At 37.6% G+C, this 21,386-nt stretch overlaps 1 protein-coding gene across 1 annotated transcript; it reads left to right on the forward strand.

Annotated features, from left to right (window-relative positions):
* The first annotated feature begins 368 nt into the window (after positions 1–368).
* Positions 369–8,121, forward strand: LOC148657248 (uncharacterized). The gene is made up of 7 exons (XM_088643249.1): positions 369–509; positions 1,966–2,223; positions 2,797–2,845; positions 3,595–3,692; positions 5,964–6,019; positions 6,852–6,917; positions 7,262–8,121. Exons 1-7 carry the CDS (start codon positions 476–478, stop codon positions 7,343–7,345), a joined length of 645 nt encoding a protein of 214 aa, XP_088499375.1. The 5' UTR covers positions 369–475; the 3' UTR covers positions 7,346–8,121.
* The last annotated feature ends 13,265 nt before the right edge of the window (positions 8,122–21,386 follow it).

Below are 21,386 nucleotides of genomic sequence, written 5' to 3' on the forward strand. Positions count from 1 at the left end.
TCATTGAAACTCCCTAGATCACTGATTCACCATTTAAGTTTATGGATTTACTAAGGACACACAATGGATTTGATTAGATTTTTAATCTCATAGTTTACTTTAAAACTGTCACATTGACAACAATGAGATTATGTTCTGGGAACATAAATCAACAGAGGGATTATTATTGTCTACTGGGTCCTACCTGCTACCAAAAAAATAAAAAAAAAGAAAATTTGAAAGAAAAAGGTTTCTGCCATTGTCATTTACATTTTTTTGCCAAGCTAAAATTTAAAGAAAACATTAACAACATCAAGTAAATTCCACTGAGTCATTTAAAATTTCGAAACAGAAAAGGAAACTGCAGCAGTAGCTGTGGTTTTCTGTAGTACAATGTCAAATAAACAAAGTGAGAAATCCCTGAGGACATCTTATTCTTGTTTGTGGTGTTTCATTCAGAATTATTCACTGCGGATAGACTCTCTTCACCCTGAAAATGATTGGTCTTCTCCTGTTGGCTTTCTTCCAAAGTAAGATGTTTCTCATAGCTTGGTGTGTTATTTTATAGACATATGAAGCTTTATCTACTTTTCAGAAATATAAATTGTTCCTTTTACCAGATGGTGTCAGACTCTCATCCTCTTACATAGTTTTTCTACCCAGGGGACATTATTTACTCCTTCTAAGAGTAAAGGGAAATTAAGTGATACCCATAAACTAAATAAATATCTTTTCTTCAATGTATGTTGTACTAATGTTTTTAAAAATCCTTAGTAATGAATCAGCTAAAATGTTTTTGCACATTACTAATATTTGGCAGCAGCTAACATAAATCAGCATCAGATTATTTCATGCTGTACAGCACATTTGTTTTCACATATTGCATTTTCCTATAATTCACTTTTACCCCCTCTTCTCAATTATACTGCATACATTTAATTAAAGATTTGACTTATGTTTTTACAAGTATAAATATTTCATTTCAATTTCAATAATACTTTTCTTTAAGAGATTTACTTTTCATGTTTTCAGCAGATGAACTTGTAGACGTTTTCTTTGACTCGATTCCTAGTTAACAAATAAATAATTACCATTCTTATAAATCTACCTGCATTGTTATCTGGACACTTTTTAATTATTTTTACACGGGCGCTTTCAAGCCAAATCCCAACATCCCAAAAAAGCAAGGTTAAAACCCATGAACAATATGAATCTTGATGTACAATTTAAATACATTATTGTTCAGGTAAAACTGTATGCTTTTTTAAAGAAGTGAACGAATAAATGTATTCCTAAATACATGTTTAAATACCGTTTGTGCCATCAAGGATCATGGGTGATAAATAAACCATTTTAGCACATCAATGCTTTTAAACAGTAGTGTTCGGTCCTTCTTTTTGTAAAAAAGAATGAATTAAGAGAAGACGTGACTGAACAAAATGCCTTCCTAGTATTACGAGAGATTTCAGAGGAATCTGAATATGATAACGAATTGGAAGAGACTAACAAAAATATGACAGGATGGCTCAGATGAGAATGAAGAACTCACTGAAAAAACATGTCAGGAACAGTAGTTACATTTGGACGACATAAGGTGAATAAATTGGGACAAACACATTCAAAGCTGCCACCTTTACTTTGATGTTCTTACTTTAAACATAATACATTTTATTTTTAGATTTTGTTCTGACTTTAATGGATATCTTGGAAAATAAATATAAAGTTCCAATCCAAAATGTGATGTACAGTATATAGTGTGGATCTACTGGGAAGACAGTTTCCAATTTACAGTACAGCCACAGGAATCTTCTGCTTTGTTGTGAAATGAGTAGGCACCCTTTTTGCTTAACAGAAGCTGAAAGCAGTGACATTTCACTTACAAAATTTAAGGTCATACTGTACAGGTGTTGTTGAATTGTAGGAGCTTAAAATCACTAGGCTCATGAGGGGGCTGTATTTTATAATAATGTGTTTCTGTAACTGCAGGTTTCTCCAGCCATATGCTGAGCCAGTACAAACCAGTACAGAAAGGAGGCTCTGTCACTGTACCCTGCTACTACACATCTTACGTGTTGGAGACCATTGAATACTGTTGTGTAGGAAAAACTCCAAATGCTTGTGAGATTCTGATGCAAAAGAACAAAAATGCCACGAGCATTTTAACCTCAAGCATGGATCCAGAATTGTACCTGTGTAAGATGTTCCTGTATTCCTGTTTTAACAATGGTAACAATTCTACAGCAGGTAACAGAGTTATACATACTTGTTCCTTTCTTATAATTAGGATTGTAAAAAGTATTTTGGTTTGCTTGAATGTTGTGCTATGAATTATGAGACTTTAAAACCCTTGATTTAATATATTCAGAGCAACACGCTGGTTAAAGTATTCTCAGTCGCATTTAATGGCAACGTCAGCTCAAAGATTTGGTTCAAACCACCAAATGGAGACGGGCGTGCCGACAAGCGGACCCTGCTGATGTGGGATTAACGCTAGGATGAGAGAGAGAGTCCATTTTCAGAAGAAAATGTAAAAGTAACTTACAGTAAACACATCTAGGAGAGCTACAAAGTGTTACTCTCACACCTTTAAAGATGCATTAGTTGTATGGAACAAGATACCCAGTAATGTTGTTCAAGCTGATACCCTGACTTTTTTCAAGAAATGCCTGAATGAGATCCTTCAACACCAAACAGGCTGCATGTTCTTTTGATTTTTTATTTTTGTAGCCTTTTTTATGAAGTTGTCAGTGCTATTTGCCTTTCATAGTGTTTAAGAGTGTTGAAATATCCGAATAGCTCATATTATTTTTTCTGCAGTTATGGGCTTGCCTGACATTCCCAGTGTTGAACTGAATCCCAGTACCAGGTAACAGATTCTTCATTTTGATTCTTGAAAATTATAAAATTGATTGTTATGAAGAAAAGAAGTAAAGTATATCTAAATTTCTAAATTTCAAACACCAAAGTGGTAATTCACTGCTACAGTTGGCAGCAGTATAACTAGTGCACTCAGGCAAATAAAAACAATTTAATAGTACATAAATTTTGAGGTGTTCTACTATAAAATAAAATTAAAATCAAAAGAGATATTGTAGTGAATTCTTAATAATAATTACACTTATATAGCGCTTTTCTGGACACTCTGGGACTCTGGACACAACTTGGCCAGCAACCAGTGCTTTTAACGCCCTCTGCTGGTGAGGAGGTGGAAGCATAACACCACGTTTTCCACCACCCTCAACAAAACACCAAACAATGGAATTTCTCATGAAAGAATGGTGTTGCATCCTAGCAATGGATTCAGACACCGTAGAATCTTTACCAAGGCACATTAAAGCTGTTCTGGTGGCTTGTGGTGGCCCAACACCCTATTAACCCTATTAGGGTTTACCCTATTAACATCCATGCCAACATCACCTATATATAGTTATAAAACTACAGTGGCTTTTAAGTAAAATTGACAAATTAAACTAAGAAGAAGAGCTGCAACAAGCTAAACTGACAAAATTCAAACCTTAATCAACATTCTCCCATTATAAGGCAGAAGCTAAAAGATTCGCATTAATGGCACCTTCCTTGATTTGAATGACCACACTGTATGTCTTTTACTCCCAGGGTAGATTTTATGATTCTCTTAGTGACTGTTGGAGTGACCCTTGCTGTTCTTGTTCCTGCCCTTATTTTATTTTTGAAAACACGGACGAATGCAGAAGGTAAGTTCAATGTTTTCCAATATGAAGGTCTTTTTCTCTCACTTCTGTCTTATTGAGTAGCTGATCACATACAGTGGGTTATTATTATATAGCAGGCTTTCTTAAATGCATTCATTCTTTCTAAGGTGAGATGTGGCTTTCAATAAATTGTATGAATTTCTAATTATACAATTATATACATTATAAATTGGCACATTTCCCACACTTCCCGCCTGACAGTGACACTAATGTTGTTTGTGTCACCCTGTAATTTAAATTTAATATACCTTCCTGTAATAAAGTTACTACAGTTAAGAAAATTTGCTGTACATCAGAGATTTGCTTCCACATGCAGACGTGTGAAGTTAACTCACATGCACACATCCACACTAATCTCTGTCACAACCTCATCAACCAAATAACCCCTTATATGAGTCTAGACACCAGAACCATGGAGATTCCCCTCACAATGGCAGCTGCCCTCTTACACTTCCAATTGATGTTTGGCAAAACATGTTGACAGAAATAATATGTGATCACATTGTAATATTATAAAATAATAATCATAAACTTTCTGGTTAAGCTGCAATACATGTTTTTCTCTTACTTTTGAGTGGACAGAGTCCACCATCTTGTACTAACAAATCACTCAACATCTGACACACTGTGACCTCTACATTGAGTTTTAGGAAAGCAAGCACTGAGTAGAGAAGCAATGCATCTCTCGCTGAAAACATTAGCTCATAAAGACCCACGAATCCCCAGTTGTTACTCTTCCATGGCAGGTCAAGAACACCTTGGTGAGCAGTGTTTTGTCAGCTCTGCACCATGTTTTAGGGAATTCCAGTCACAGTGAGACTGTGACATAATTTGAGTTTGAACTGTTGAACTTTAAGGCCTTCTAGACAAATAGTACAAAGAATAGAAATACTGCATGTTATTTAGAGAAGTTGTCACTTGGAGAGGCAAGAACATCTGAATTTTTGTTTTGGAAGATGACAAGCTTAATTAAACATACAATCACATTAAACAAATGTCCTCTGATTTTGCCTCCTTTGTCATTTTCAGAAGATGTGTAATCTGTTAGGTGGCCCAGTGGTTTATCTCTGTGGTTGCCCCTTGTATATTCAAAATTACAGTTTTTTTAGGGTCACACACTGGTCTAAAGTCACATAAGGAACACAAGGAACAGTTTATAAAAACCCAATTAATGTAATCAGTGTTTTAGGAGGTAGTAGAAACTGGGCTTGTAACTTTAATCCTGAAGCTGTGAAACAGTGCTCCATGTTAAAATTTACAAAGATATTATAAAGTTGGGATGGCTAGTCATAGACCTGAATGGGCAATCTTTAAAAAAAAAACCATTATGGACACAAATAACTCAAAAGTGTACGATAGAATACCAATGTTAATTTTAGTTGTTTCAATTTAACCAAATTCATTTAGCTAATATCTGCACTTAAATATTAATTAATAGATATGCTGTGGCCATGAGATAGTAGGTAATATAGTAGGTAATTGTGATAATTATATATGGTACGAAGATAATATGTTATGCGCATGTGAAAATTATGTACTGGCCATGAGACCATGAACATGAAGTCATACATAAAAGAGATAAAAGTTGAGAGCATGAAATAAATATGTCAAATGAATCAGTGCCTTTATTTGTCATTTTGGTCCTTTTTACATCTATACTGTAAGTGTTATTTACTGTTATCGTTAAGTGTGATAAATACTGTAAGTATGTATTATGTATTTTGCCTCTTTTACTGTAATTAACATATTTGATTTCTCAGGTCATGTAGCTGTAACTATTATCTTTAATAAACATGAAATTCATTTTAACCATTCACTGGCACAGCGCATAGTATTTTTACCTTGCAGCGCTGGGGCCCTGTGTTTAATTCCTGGGGTGCTATCCCTGGGGGGCTTTTGTATGTGTCTGCATAAGTATTGTCTGGGTGCACTGGTTTCCTCCTACAGTTTGAAGACATGTTGTTAGGTTTTTTTGGCTTCTGGGAAAATTAGCCATGGTGTTAATTGTGTGGGTGTGTGTGGAGTGTATGTGTTTGTGTTAGTGAGTGCAGTGTAATAGGCTGGTGCCCCATCCAGGGTATACTCCACCTTGCACCTGTTGCTTGCTGGGACAGGTTCTGGCTCCCCGGCAATCCTAAATTGGATGAAGCAGATAAAAAATGAATGCATAGATGGATCTCTTAACAAACTACTTCAAACAAACACAAAGAATTTTTCTACAATGAGTTATAGTTTCATCTTTCGATATTTCAGGAGGAAGGAAAGCCAAGTCTGCAGGAGTAGGAAATGGCAGCAGCATGGCAAATGAGGTAAGATCTTTTGAGCTCAATAGCGAGATGTCCTGTCAATTACACAATGATAATACCTTTTGACTTAATATATATATATACATGATTGTACATAATACATGATTTTACACTCAGACATTTTAAATAATATCAAATAAAAATATGAAAAACGATACTTATTTTTTTGTATAGTAAGCTGTATTTGATAATACATTTCAATTTGGTTTTGAAACCTAGTCCTACAGTACACTGAAAGGAGAATAGAGCATTTAATGTGCACAACATTTGGAGAGATGTGGTTCAGTGTCATGTTTTGGGTTGACTTTGTTTATACTTTGAATAATGTGGAGACCCATTGACTGTCCCAATATTTTAACTGATTAATGAAGACCTCAATAAATTAGACAACGGACACTCTGGCATTGCTTTTTTTTTGTGTTATTACCGGTGCAAGCTCTTTTTGATCTACCTTGAAATGATTAACTTCAGCACAACAGAAAGGTCACTGATAAGAGTTTTTTAGTTGTTTTTTGACATTTTTCTACTTGGTTATAAAACACCATACATCTTCATTCCCTCTCTTAAACATTATTGGATTGATTTAAGGCAGGTTGTCCACATATACTTCTTTTGAAAAGGAATATATACTTCTTTTGTTGAATGCAGGTGTATGATGTTTTTATAATTAACGTATTAGGTTGAATATTATTACAACTATATTGAGAGTATACATGTTTCTCTTGATTAAAAGTAAGGTTGCACTAGTTGTTTGCAATGTTTAGAAATGTAGTAAGGATGAAAAGTTCTACAATGAACAGAAATAGGTGATACTTTCATATCTTTAATCTCTTAGGGACCAGCAAGAGACAGTCCAGAAAATGTCTATGTTATCATGAGCCCAATGAGGAGCCCACCCAAAGTACTGAATGATCTGTCTGTCTGTCTACCTGCTTGCCTGTTGTCTATCTTTCTGTCTGGCTGCCTGCCTGCCTGCCTGCCTGTCTGTCTGCTGGCCTGTCTGGTGGCCTGTCTGCTGGCCTGTCTGCTGGCCTGTCTGCTGGCCTGTCTTTTCACACTGTTTACAAATTAATGGCTTAAAACAAAATCAAATTAACAAATTGTGTCTTGAAAATGAATTGGCAACACCACACATTAAGATTTAAAAAATAAATGGACATCACTAAAATGACGTGGAACTGGTCACACATGACAAGTTTAACAGATTATGTAAAATTGACTGTTTGATTTTTTCTTCTCCTGCAGCATCCTGTGGAGCTTCAGCAGAGCTTGAGCAGGGAGAACCAAGAGAACAATGTTTACATGTTCATGAAGTGTCAAGAGAATTAGCTACAGATGGCTAAGGTTTTATCCAGATTCACAAACATCAACACCGTATATACAGTCCTAGATTGCATGGTAAAGAACATAGGGGGAAGAGCAATTCTGTATTGGAGATTGAATTGAATCGTTTTTTTTTTATTATCCACATACAGTAAGTTGTACTTGCTGAGTGTTACACCAAAAAGATGATAGTTTTTTCACTAGGAGGATGGCTAGATGGGTGGGGAATTCAATACATGCTCTGCTTCAGGATGCCCAGTGTGGAGCCATTTGCCATTTCTACATACTGTACTGTGTGCTATTCAGATAATTGTTAACAGAGCTCTGCTGAGCAATGCAGATCTCACAGACTAGTCCCAGGGGCTGTTACTGTGGAATCTCAGTCCTAACTGCCTAACAACATGTTGAACTTGAATTAGTGATTCCTGGGGTCTGTGTGCTGAATGAATTTCTTAGGTGGTTAAAGGAGCATAGCATTCCTCATACCAAATATAGCTGAATATAATATAAAAGACACAGACAGAAAAAAATACAGATCTTAGAAACAAAAACATACTGAAACGTGTTACTTCCAATTATTGGCAAAACATGCATACTCCTTCCAGCAATATAATTTAAATATTACATGGACCGTTTGGTGTTTAAAATTCTTTTCATTGCTTTACTTAAAAATAAACTCATTATTCTTTGACAATTTGGGTTTAGACTCAGTTATCTTGCCATTCTCTGTCCTACACAAACTGCTGCACAGAAACATCAGATGTTCAGTTAATAAAGCAGACTCATTACTTTCTTTCCTCTGTGAGACCAGTGATCAAACACCTCATAGCAGGTGATAGTGATAGTCATTCAGTCTTCTGGTCATTTACGTTGTTGTAATCAAATATACTGTAATAGTGATAGACCCCCACCTCAATAACTGGCTCAAGGAGTCTGCGCACATTAAAAACTCACAATGGAAAACTACAGAACTGCACATCTACTATACTAAATCCAACTATCAACCAACACTGTGAAACTCTATCTTCCAGACATTCCTTTGATCACAACCAATGTGAGAATGTGTCTACCTTGCCTATTTATGAGCATAACCTCCTTTAAGCTGAAACAAAAAGCAGAAAATAAAACAGAAAATACTTTTGATCGTTTTTGCAATATAAAATAAATTAGACGTTTCAAAGGCTTTTAATGTTTTCTTTTGAAAATGTCTTTTGTTAGAAATGTAAAAAATAAGGAAAAGCAAATATTATTTTTGGAGCACTTTATGATTAAAGCTATGCTGAAAAGCCCATATACAGTATATGGGCAAAACATACATGTACAGCATAAAGTAAAAAAGACACAAAATCAATGAAGGTTGCAAAGTATTGTTGTCTGACATTTTCTGGCCGTACACATTTTTGTGGCTTTATTCTAAATTTCACAAAGCCCTCAATAATGAAATCAGACATGCAGATGTATTTCTCTTCACTTGCTTATTCACAGCTCATTTGCTGAGAACTGCCTTTTCTTGTTAGGAATTATGATGATAGGTCTGTGATGTCATACAGGAAAGACCCTGGTGCCATGGTGACACCAAAGTGTGCAAGACTAATCTTAAAGAAAACAAGCTGATAACAATCTGAACACTGAAAGAGGACAGGCAGTCACTTCTAAAAAAGGCTAATCTTATCTAAAATATGATTGTTAGATAAAAAAACACAAGTTTTAAAAGCAAACAAATATTAGTCTCAGACAGTCTCACCTTGATCTGTATGGTCTTACTACACCCTCTTTTGTAATGTAGAAACATTAAGTGGTTAAATTATTTTTTATTTAAAAAGAACACCATGAATATAAATGTCATACTGTATATACTAAACATTTTTATAGAAAAGAGTGTGCAATATCACATATTTGTTACATCACCCTTATTAACAGAGAAGCCTTTCAAAACCCCCTTATTGTAAACAAATATATTTATATTATTTTATCTTAACACAAGAAACTGAAGCTTATGTCATTGCACAACGCCCTTTCATAGTTCTTCTATTTTGTTTCTTTAAAGCTTTCATTTTTTTGAAGAAGTAAATAATATTTGTTATAAACACAACCTACTCCACATACTCAAAAGAAGTAAGTCAATAATATGAAAGAAAAATGTAAAAGTCATGACTGCATTTTGCTGCAGCAAACATAAATTATTTTAGATGCACAATTAGTTGAGTGGCCTCTGTGTGTAATAATAGTGCTTCACGTGATTTCCGAATAAATACAGTGCATCTTTTGCTGTCAAGGACCCTCAATTAAATAGTGAATTTCAAGAATACACTCAGTCATGAGGGTGACACAGTGGCACAGTGGTTAGCATTGCTGCTTCATGGTGCTGGGCTTAATGCTGGATTTAATTCCAGATGGAGGGTGCTATCTTTGTAGAGTTTGTGTTTTCTACGTGTTTGCACAGATTTTTGCCAAGTGCTCCTCCCGCAGTCTACTGAGTTAAATGGCTTCTGGGAAAAATTGGCCCTGGTGCGAGAGTGTATTTGTGTCCTGTTTTGTCTTATTTGTGCCCTGTGATGAACTGATGACCCATCTGGGCTGTATCCCGCCTTGAACCCTTTGCTTGCCTTGTAGCCCTATACTGGATAACCCAGTTAGAAAATGAATGGATGGATTCATCCAAGAAGACAAAGGAACAAGGAGCATTCAAAGCATGTCACTATATCAATATCAAAGTCTTTAAATATGACTGTGAGTCCAGTCTGCCTAATCTTGAAAAAAATGGAAAACATATTGTACCAAATAGACATACTGCAGTGTAGTTCAGTCTGTTTCTGAAACTGAGCAGCTGGGAAAGGAGGAAGTTGTTGAGAGATTTAACTGTGAGTCCCCGCAATGATTTTGAAAGAGCTTCAAAGTTCAGTGGCTGAGATGGGAGGAAATGTGCATGTGTTACATGGTTGTTTTGAGACCCAAGACTGTTATAGGTTTTAGAAACATTTTATTAAACAGTTTTTGAACAAGTCTTTAAAATGGGATGTCATGCAACCTTCAACTTTTCTTTCTAATAATATATATATATATCAAAGCTCATTTAGTGTAAACATTAACAAGTGTTCAACATCCCCATTCTTTTGCTTGCTATTTTACCAGATGTATACATAATAAACATACAAATACCAATTCTTTTAAAAGATTGGTTTATATGCTTTTTTATATACATCATTTATATACCTTGTGGTGTCTCCGGGGGATAGTTTATGTAAACGAAGGTCGTACTTACACCACACTTTACTGTCCTCCGATCCGTGGCGTTTCTTCCAACACCTGCCTTCCGAATACAGTCCGTAATCCGTTCCCTTAGGCCTGATTCGTTCCGAGTTCCAAAAGTTCGTAATAAAGACAATCCGCGATGTATCCTAAACCAGTGTCCGTAATCCAAAATCATAAACCTTTTCTCCTTGCAGTCGTTCGTTAGCCCGATCCTTAACATCCACCTCTTTCCACTCTTTTCCTCCGAAACGCATTCACCTTACCGGCTTCCGCCCCGTTCACTGCCTCTGGGCCACTTATATTCCGGTTCCTGATGCGTCTCAGCTGTGTCTCGTTGTTCGCCATCTTGCTAAGGTCAATCTCTAGCATTTTCAGTGTTTCATTTCGGAAATACCTGTTAGAGATGACCCTTCCCCGGGTCCTCTTACAACCTATATACAAGGAATATCTTGTGTAACAGACTTAGTTAATAACAGTTATAACAGTAGAGATTTAGCACAGTTTCTTATATTCCTCATACACTCAGTCTAAATATTTGGGATTGGGCCTAAAAATGTGCCAAGACCTACTTCTGTAAGGGCTTGTTAATTTATTCCAGCAGGTTGGGAAGTGTTCATGTAGTTTGTTGGCTGTTTAACCTCATATTATTCTTCCTCTGAAGTTTAGGATGCAGGGGATTCTAGAACATTATGTTAATTAGAAAGAAGCAAAGTGTTCTGTAGTGCAGGTCCTGAAAATTCGTCATCGTGGGTTTTTAGAGACTGTTTTGATGGTTGCCAGGGGATCTGATCCATATAGAATCTGTAATCTAACAACTTGTTTAGATTTAAGTGGTTATATAGTAGGGTTACACTTGGAAAGGCAAAGGTGACGTTAACAACTGCTCTAATTACATGCTGATCTGGCTGCTGTGCCATACAATGAAGATTCTCGAGCGTGTGCTGGACGCACGACTAAGAACCATCATCAATATCTTGCCAAACCAATGCGGCTTTGTGAAAAACTGCGGAATAATAGACGCCATACACGCAGCCCGCCTACTGATGGAAAGGCACCATGAGAAGAGGAAAACAATCCACATGGTATTTCTCGACCTGGAAAAGGCATTCGACAGGGTACCGCACGATCCCATCTGGCTGGCCCTGCGACAGCACCACGTCCCCGAAGCCTATATCAGCTGGACAAAGCTCCTGTACCAAAAGGCCACTAGCTCAGTATGTTACGCAGCTGAAACCTCAGACACCTTCCCGATCAATGTTGGTGTCCACCAGGGCTCAGCCTTGTCTCCTCTGCTCTTCATACTTTGCATGGATACGGTGACTAAAGATATCCAGATGAGGCATCCATGGAAGCTATTGTATGCCGAGAATGTTATGACAGCAAGCGAAACGCGACACGGCCTCGAACAGCAAGTACAGGAGTGGAAGACGTACCTTGAACGATTCGGGATGAAACTGAACATCAAGAAGATGGAGTATCTGGAATGCGGCACAATCGCAGCTGGTGGGGTCCAACTGAACAAAGTGACCCAGTTCAAGTACCTAGGCTCATGTGTCAACTCCGACTGCACTACCCTCCAAGACGCCAAGACACGAGTTAGAGCCACTTGAATGAAATGGCGGCAGGTCACTGGAGTACTGTGCGACAAAAAGATCCCTTTGCCCCTAAAATCCAAAGCCTACTGCTCAGTGGTCAGACCAGTGGCCCTATACGGAACTGAATGCTGGCCAACGACAAAGAAACATGAACAAGCACTCCATACGATGGAAATGAAGATGCTGCGATGGACCCTCGGCTTGACAAGACTAGACCATGTCCTGAATGAAGAGGTGCGAAAAACACTCAAAGTTGCCCCAATCACTGAGAAAATGAGGGAATCGCACCTGCGATGGTATGGACACGTGCCCCACAGCAATGACACATCAATAGCAAAGACCGCCCTCGAATTGAATGCGGAAGGCTGCCGGCCCCGTGGATGACCATTTACGCACTGACTGGATCGGCTGAAAGACGACATTCGCCTCGCAAAAGTCACCTGCTGAGACGCCGCAGACCGCCGTACGAAGTGGAAAAATCGGTGCAAACAAGCAGACCCTACATAAGTGGGAAAATGCGAAGAAGGAGAAGACAGTAGGGTTACACTTCCTGTCATAATATGATTTTTGTGCATGCCATTTCCTAAGTAGCTCTGTTTGAATTTTTAGTGGATTTTTGCTGTAGTTGTAAGTTTCTATTGTGACAGAAAACCACGCAACTCTGGTGAATTAGACTCAAGATCTCTTTATTGCAATAATGCAAGGAGGACGGACACAGGTTGCAGATCGTCTCTCATTCACTTTTCAAGGACAGCAACAGGCTTTTATTTATGGTGATGTAGTGTGCTCTCACGAGGCACCAGTTCTGTAGGGGTTTGGGCATTTACTGGGACAATTATTAATTGTAGCAGTAAATCACAAAATGATTCTTTTAATGGCTTTAGAATCCAACCTTGCGATATAACTCAAACAACGCACCCACACAGGTACTAATACACAAGAATAGATTTATTAATACATAGAATATGCATGTAAACCTTATCAGAATACAAAAGGTATATATTCATTCAGTTACAAAGAGTTACACATATTAAGAGGACATACGTTCAGTATATCATTCATTTAGACCGTTTCGTAAATGAACTTGGTTATAACTTCTACATTAGATACTCAAAACACGTACATAACTCTTATGGAATTAAATTGATATCAACTGGTTGGGATAACAATTGAATTCTCGAGTAGTAATGCAGCGAAGTTGAATACTCATCCAATCCCTGGGGATTCAGATCTCCTGCGGGCACAAAGAAACAGTTGCAGGCTGTTGCCGTCCAATCCGCGCTCTCTGGCTCGGTGCCAAGCTGTGCTGTGCGGCTTGCGACGGTGCCCTGCTGATGCTCTCTGAAGACCGGCTAGTTAGTTTTGGCTTTAACTAGAAATGCTGTGCTCAGGAGAAAAGATGACTGTGGGTCCCAGCAGGTCAGGAAGAGGACCGGTTCCTTCCTGATGAAGTGCTAGTTCTGAATACTGATTCAGCTTTCCACAGTTTCCTTTCACGAGGCTTGCTGCTGGTGCTAACCTCAGGTGGATCCTTTGGTTACTCGTGGCAACCTCCGCTCTCGACTCTTAGAACAAAGGAAAGTTCTGGCACTCAGACACACTGGCCATTACATGGTTGTCCGGGCTGAGTCTCAGGATGGTCAGGAGGCACGCTGCGAGAATGTCCTGCCCTTGGGAGCCTTTCTGCTCCTGGGCCGTCCTGCCCTGGAATTGTCTCGCACCCCTGGAATTCTCCTTCGAGATTCTCCTTCCGGAATAGTCCTCTACAGGCCCTCTGTGTTGCCTGTTTTTACCTAGAGGAACTTCGTTCATTGGCTGAAAGTTTAATGGCATCAGAGACCCACGTGGGTTACTCGGCCCTACCAGTCCCTGATTGGTTGATCAAGGTGAGATATGAGTCACTTACTACTGACAGATAGGTGCCAATGGATGACCATTGATCATGATAGCCAGGCTTAGCTAAGTGCATCCCCATTTGGGAGCTGTCCCTTATCAAAAGAAAACATTTTTAAATCAGCCTGCATGAATAGTTTCTCTGTGGTTGACCACAGAGATGAAGAGGGAGATGGGGCCTCATTTAGGAGAAAGCACAGCAACACTTAATTCTGTCTTATTAACAAGCATTGCCGCTACAGTGATGAGCAAAATGTCGGATAAAATCCCTGTTTCTACTTCATGTAGCTAAATCAAACACAGGACACATAAACTTCTGGGCACTACTCCTGGCTGTCAGGAGCACATACACAAATCTTGCAGAATTACATTTTCTTTGTATCATAAAATAATAACAAGCATGAATGCCTTTGCAGTTAATGAACTGTGTGTTCACCTGGACATGAGACATTATGCTGAAGATCCTAAAAAAGAATCATGAGGTATATTCTGAAGATTCAGCACACTAAGGCAGAAATCTGATCCATCATGCTTAGTTTTCTCCATCAGCTGTTTTGCATAGTAAACTGTTCTCTCCACAGTGGTCGGTTTTTCCAGGCAAGGTCAAATCTGGGCAGTGAGAATGTAGTAAGGTAAACAAATCCTTACTATCCTTAGTGAGAAATCCAAAGCCAAAGAGTAATAGTTGAGGGCAACCAGACGAGGTAGAGAGGGTTTCAGGAAAGGAGGCTTGTGAGGTGGATGAAATCCTAATACTGAGAGCAGGTAGCAGTGAGAAGAGGGTTTAAATAGTTGCGGGGAAGGGTGAGGAATAAAGATTTATTAATTTGGAGTTAATTGGTGCTGCCCCCCCCCCCCCCACTCCCATACGGATGGCTCCTGAAGCCCGTGAAGGATGGTCTGGGAAATTCTGGTGGAACTCCCTGAGAAGGGAATGGTCCAGGATGTTTCTTTCTGGAATTGTGGATTTGTCTTCAGGGCCATATCCCAGTCCACAAGATATTGTAGAGCACCGCGAAACCACAGAGAACCCAGGTTCTTGTTAATTGTGTACGCGGGGTACCCGTTGATAATGTGTGGGGGGGTCTTTCTTGGTGGAGATAAGGGTGATCATGAGAAGGGTTTGAGGGAGGAAACGTAAAACATGGGGTGGATCTTAAGAATCGGGGGAAGAGCCAGACAGTAAGAGACAGGAGTGACCTGGGAGATAATCCTGAATGGTCCGATGAAATGTTGTTGAACAGCCGCCGTTTTTTTTACCCGTGGGTTTTATATTGTTTTGGCTCAGTATTCTGTTAGCGACTAGTTATTTACGAACCCTGTGCAGTCTCAAGATGGGATCTGAAAGATAAAGTATCCAAGACGGGTGACGAAGAAGAGTGGTCAGTTTTTCCAGGCATGGTCAAATCCGGGTAGTGAGAACGTAGTCAGGCAAACAAATCTGAGAAGGGCGAGACGAGAGAGAGGCAGCGAGAAATCCAAAGCCAAAGAGTTGTAGTTAAGGGGATCCACACAAGGTAGAGAGGGTTTCAGGAAAGGAGGGCGAGGCGAGCTCAGGAGGTGGATGAAATCCTAATACGGAGTGCTGGTAGGAGTGAGAAGAGGATTTAAATAGTTGCGGGGAAAAGGTGTGGAATGAAGATTGAATAATTTGGAGTTAATTGGTGCTGGGGGTGCTCGTAACAGTGAGGTATTTCATGTAGTGAAAAATGACATTTTAGTTTTTACACTCAAGCTGCTGTGAAAAAAGAAAAAAATATTTTCCATAATTATTGCTTAATTGAATTTAAATGGCATGTAGATCACCAATGAATGAATCAAAAACATGCTTCTATGTAGGCTGAAAGGAAAAATAGATCAACTACAAAATAATTCATCTGAACTACATACACTGGGTTTTTTTAAATCAGTTTTTGGTAATTTGTCATTCTTTTCCGTTTGACCTAGATCAATGATCTCTTGCTGTGTGGGGAGAAGGAGGAAGTGCAGTCATACTCCTCTGACCTTCCTGCTCATCAAGACATCCATCTTGTGACATGCAGTCCTGTTCCTCCTTGGGGGAGCTGCATGTTCCACATGTGCTTGTTTGTGTCAGTGTGTGCCCTGTGTTGGCCTGGGGTCCCATCTGTGATATATTTTGCGTTCCTTGCCTGGACATGTCCAAGCTGCCCTGCAGCCCTGCAGCCCTGCTTTGGAAAAAGCTGTTAGGAAATGGATGAATAGTACACAGTACATTCACCCAGAGAGAACGCTGAGGTCAGAAGTCTGTCACTCCACTGTTTCCTAATGTAGGCACAAATCAAGCTCTGTTTTCCATGGTGAAATAGAGAAAGCTTTCCTTTGGGTATTTAATCTTGAAGCTTGTGCAGGGCATGTACTGCTATTTTTGCTGGGTTTTGTTTCATCTTCACTACCACACAGGTGAACAGACACCATCTGGCTTCCCATTTCCCTTACAAACTAAGTTGACTACTTCAGTAGTTCCTGTTATCTCAAAATCCAAGTTTTTAAAGGATCTTTAAGCTCTTTTGTATTATAAAAGGATTTGCAAGAAAATGTAGTGCACAAAATCTGTTATGGATTTGCTCTGTAATGTATGTGCTATTACACACTATTTTGTTCTTAATGAAAATAAAAACGACAAAAAATAAATTAATGGAAAACCATAAAATGATATCATGGTGCATCTTTCTGAGATACAGTAAATATCTGTAAATATATAAATTGTTATATATATATACTTTTATATATACAAGTTTTACAATTGTGTTTTAAACCACAGTGAAAAATTGTACACAGTGGTTCCTAAAAAGATAAAGAAACATTTTTAAAAGTGTCCAGCAGTTACATAAGTAGAATTGTTGCTCTGCCCAGCATTGTGCTGCAGTTGTGTTTTTTAAATTTTTTTCTTAAAAAGGTCTTAAGCAAATGTCACAATGTGTCATTATTAAAAAAAAACATATAGCCGACTCTACCACACCAACAGCCTCCTCTTCAGACCATAAATCGTATGTGTATTTTAATTGTGTTATGTGCCTTACCTCTTGACAGGAAACGAAAGCAGAGCCTATATACTGTACAGATCCTAATCAGCTTGTGGGAAAGACACAGAAAGCAGACAGCTGTAGAAAATCATTAAGCTGTGATATGATTCTGATTCACCCTTCATTCGGTAGGAAGTATGAATATTTAACTAATGAAGCTCCTTGCGTTCTTGACTGCACTCCCAGGTACTGTAAGTACTGCATGAAACACAGTCACAGTGTGTGTACCTTAACTGGACTGAAACTGCTTGTTAATCTTCTTCTGATCTACATCATAGCAAAGAGATGAAAACGTAAAATACAATAATAGTACTTTATGGCAAAGTAAAGCAGATTATTGGACAAAGGTGTGAAAACTTTCTTATGTAAACATTTATTTATGAAATTGCTAATTATTGTATGCATAACCAGTTTATATTGGCATTATTTTATATTATTAATGTTCGTGGAGTGTTTTGTTCTGTTTTTTTAACAATATAACAGGAGGCAATGCTAGTCAAACAAAATACTTTATTTAAACTTTGAAAATTAAAATAATTTCATGGGTGGTCATTCAAATAAAGAACAAAGACAGTTCAAACAAATTAGAATGATAAATTCTTTGTTTGCTTGTGGTAGTGGAGTGCTTGTGGAAGAATACCAAAAATAGATTAACATTAAGATGCACATGAAAACAGAAAAGAGAACTAAGTTCATATACAGTACACACATAGTTTTTGTCTTTAAAAAGAAATTGTAAAATGTCATCCAGGAGGGGCTCATGTGTTTATGTACAGGGGCTGGGGTGAGTCCTTACATTTTACCTTTATAATCTCAGACTTTTAATTTCTTTACCCTTCCTATCCAATATTCAATAAAACTGCGGCTATTGCGGTCGCCTGTGGTGTTTCATTTGTTTTTCAAAACAAAATCAAACAATAACTAACAAAAACACCTGCAATTAAGTTACAGGAAGGACACCAAAACCCATAAAAGGCCATATTAGTGCAAATGAATCTTTTTTATTATTGATGACAAGTGGTAGGTAATTTAATGATTTAAACAAGCTACAGTATTTGGGTTTTGAGGGTACACTTGGAAAAAAGTAACTCCTTTCCACATGACCAAATTAAGGTTGCCTGGGATTGATGATCAGATCGATACACAGGTGAGACGAATTACAGTATAGTATTGTTATCCCTGTAGGAAATAGGAGGCACTATTTCATGTGAGTGCATGTGAGGAAAGGTCAAACAGAAAAGGCTTAGCTTAAAACTTTTTATGACTTAAGATATAGAATATTGGTGTTGGCCAGAATTAATTGAAATACAGGAAATTAGTGTGCATGTAGGTGCTACTGTATGTTTTACCATGTTTAGTTCAAATGTCATATTCCAAAAAGGAATGAGACCTATAATTTCACACATGCAAAGAAGTTCATAATGTATCTCATCAATATGTTAAAACGGTTTATGTTAAAAGGATTTTATTAAGCTGTTGTTACAAAAATGTTTCCTGTTTAAAAACTATGAAAAACAGTAAAGGATTCACATGGCATTTAATTTTTAATTTTCAATACATTTCCAAAGTGTTACAAATTCATAAAAATATTAGTGTTATTAGTGTAGGGTATTAGTAAAATCATAGTCAATGTTTTTAGCCTTTCTTTATTAATGCTTCATATCAGAAAAAAAAACAATTTATGTAATACAGATTATATAAGATAAAACTTTCACAGAACTAATAAGTGTATTTTGATTTAGTTTAGTTTTACATAAAATGGGTTTTCAAAACGTAATTGATTTCTTTCTGAACATTTTCTCTTATTATATCTCTGATTTGTATATGTGCAGGAGTGTTCAGCTGGTTACAACTCACTGGCCTGAAGGGAGGATCTCTCAGTATCCCCTGCATCTATGATATGAAGTACAGAAACCATATGAAATACTGGTGCAGGGGGCCGAGCTGGATTTTCTGCTCAATTTTAAAGAAAAGCATAACTCAACAAAGAGACACTGACTCATTATTAATTTCAGACAACAAAAGCCAACATGTGTTCACTGTGACTATGAGGGGGCTGAAGATGGATGATGAAGACTGGTACTGGTGTGCTATAGAAATACAGAATTCAGGAGATGATGGGTATGCCCTTAAACTCACCATAACAGATGATAAGAGTAGACCAGCAATGCCTGCTCTGAATACACTATTGCTTAATATCAAGTCACAAAGAGTTGGTGTTAAGCAAAAAGTGGGGAGAGCTTTGTTGATGTCTACTGTAGTATTTTTACAGACAGGTGAATTAAACCGCTTTAAAGGGATAGAAGAAACTCAAAATTTCTTTAATTGCTGTGCTCAGCTGCTAAATGCATTCCAGCATCCAAATATATTCATTATGTGTCATTTCTGAATAGGTCCTTTCTTTCTGACATATTCTTTAAATAGTAAAACAAAAGGTGGTTTTCTGCTTACAGTTAAAGTATAAATGGAACCCATCAAAACAGCATCAGAGTAAAGCATGGGGCCACCTCTCTCCTCCAAGTGCCTTTGCAATAAGCTTTGCAAAAAAGAAAATAAGCTGTTTTTTATGAATCTCCTGAACAGTTTTTGAGGAATTCAGTAAAAGTTGGAATCCCCTTTGACAGAAAATCCTGTTTCTGCTGCAATGTGTTCAGTTGCTTCAAGAAAGTGCAAGGTGGTGTTTTTAAAAATAACAAAAGCTGTATTCTGTTTGTCTGGAGATCATTGAATATCATCATTTTCCCTTTGTAACTGCAGACTGATTGTTCTTGTGGTCATGTGTAGTCCTGGATACCCATATCTAAATATGCTTCTATAAAAAAAATGCTGTTTTCAAAATATTTTTATTTAATGAAGACTTAATTTTGAATAACAACACTAACTAATAGTACCAATAATTAAAGTGCTGAATAAAATAACTTTTCTTTACATGTGTTCAGGGTTGATGGATGATGATAAACTCTGATGACATTGATAAAGAGGGGATTGTATGAAAAAGACATGGCACAGGTGTCTGTAACAATTTCTACTACATGTTCTCAGGTTCCTTTGGATTCTTTATGCAAAATAATCGCCTGACAGGCTTAGCGGAGAGACAGCTAGATGTTCCATGTGAATATGGCCCTGCTCTCCAAAGCTATGTGAAAATGTGGTGTAAAGGTGTGGAAGTGAGAAGCTGCAAGGTGCTGAGAGGTGAAAGCACTGATACATCCAGCAGAGTATCAACTACGGACAACAGAACACAGAGAGTATTCACTGTGACTCTGAGAAGACTGAGCCCAGAAGACGTGGGCTGGTACTGGTGCACCACAGAGAAGAAAGAGTATAAGATCCCTCTCGACCTGACAGTCCAGGAAGATAAGACGAGCCTTTGCCTCACTTGAATCACTGTTTCTTAATCACTTCATTGCTCTTCACATTGGGCCATCGGGACTGCGTGACACTTTGGGGCAAAGGTCAGCATCCTGTCTTTGTGAGGTCATATAAGTGATTTAATGTGATTCCAGTACAATAAACGTAAATGCAATACTGTGCTTAATCAAGCCTTGCTTGAGAATTTTAAATATAGAACTGCATTCCTACAACAGGGACAAGATTGCCCTGGATACTGACAAAAGGTACTGTATGTTTTGCGTATTAATCATCTATATATATGAAATATATTTACAGTATGTAGATGTGTAAATCAGTGAAACATAAAGCTTGTGATTAGGATATATTAAAATAATATTTAATGTATTACTTATTATTTGTTTTTGAGAAAATAAGTAGTTATTGTATGCAATATATTAATATAAACAGTTTGTATGTGTATTTTTAAAAATAAACAAAAAAGTAAAGAAATCAAATTGTTCTGCAAAGCAGATAAACTACACGGAGGATATTCAAGTTAATACATCTTCATATTTTTGTAGGTTTAAGAACAACAGTAATTCCACCACCTACCAGGTATTCACCTTCATTATGTTTTAATGCTGTGTTTTAAACTTAAAAGGGATAAATTGTGTGATTGGCCAGTTTGGAGTTTTGATCCTAATGTTGTTTGATCAATTATTTAAAACTCTATGCAGAATTACCTTGCGTTTACAAATTTAAAATACTACAGAATGTTACAAATAAAACAGTACTATAAATGATGGAGAGCAGATAAATGAATCTGCTAGTTGGGAAGGCTCCTACATTCTCCTAAATGGATCCCTCCTGGTGCGCATTAGTTCTACATTACTAAGAGTTAGGGAAAACAAGTACCAAAAATGACCAAAT

This window comes from Lepisosteus platostomus, chromosome 8, assembly GCF_059453375.1.
Source record: "Lepisosteus platostomus isolate fLepPlt1 chromosome 8, fLepPlt1.hap1, whole genome shotgun sequence".
Lineage (NCBI taxonomy): Eukaryota > Metazoa > Chordata > Actinopteri > Semionotiformes > Lepisosteidae > Lepisosteus > Lepisosteus platostomus.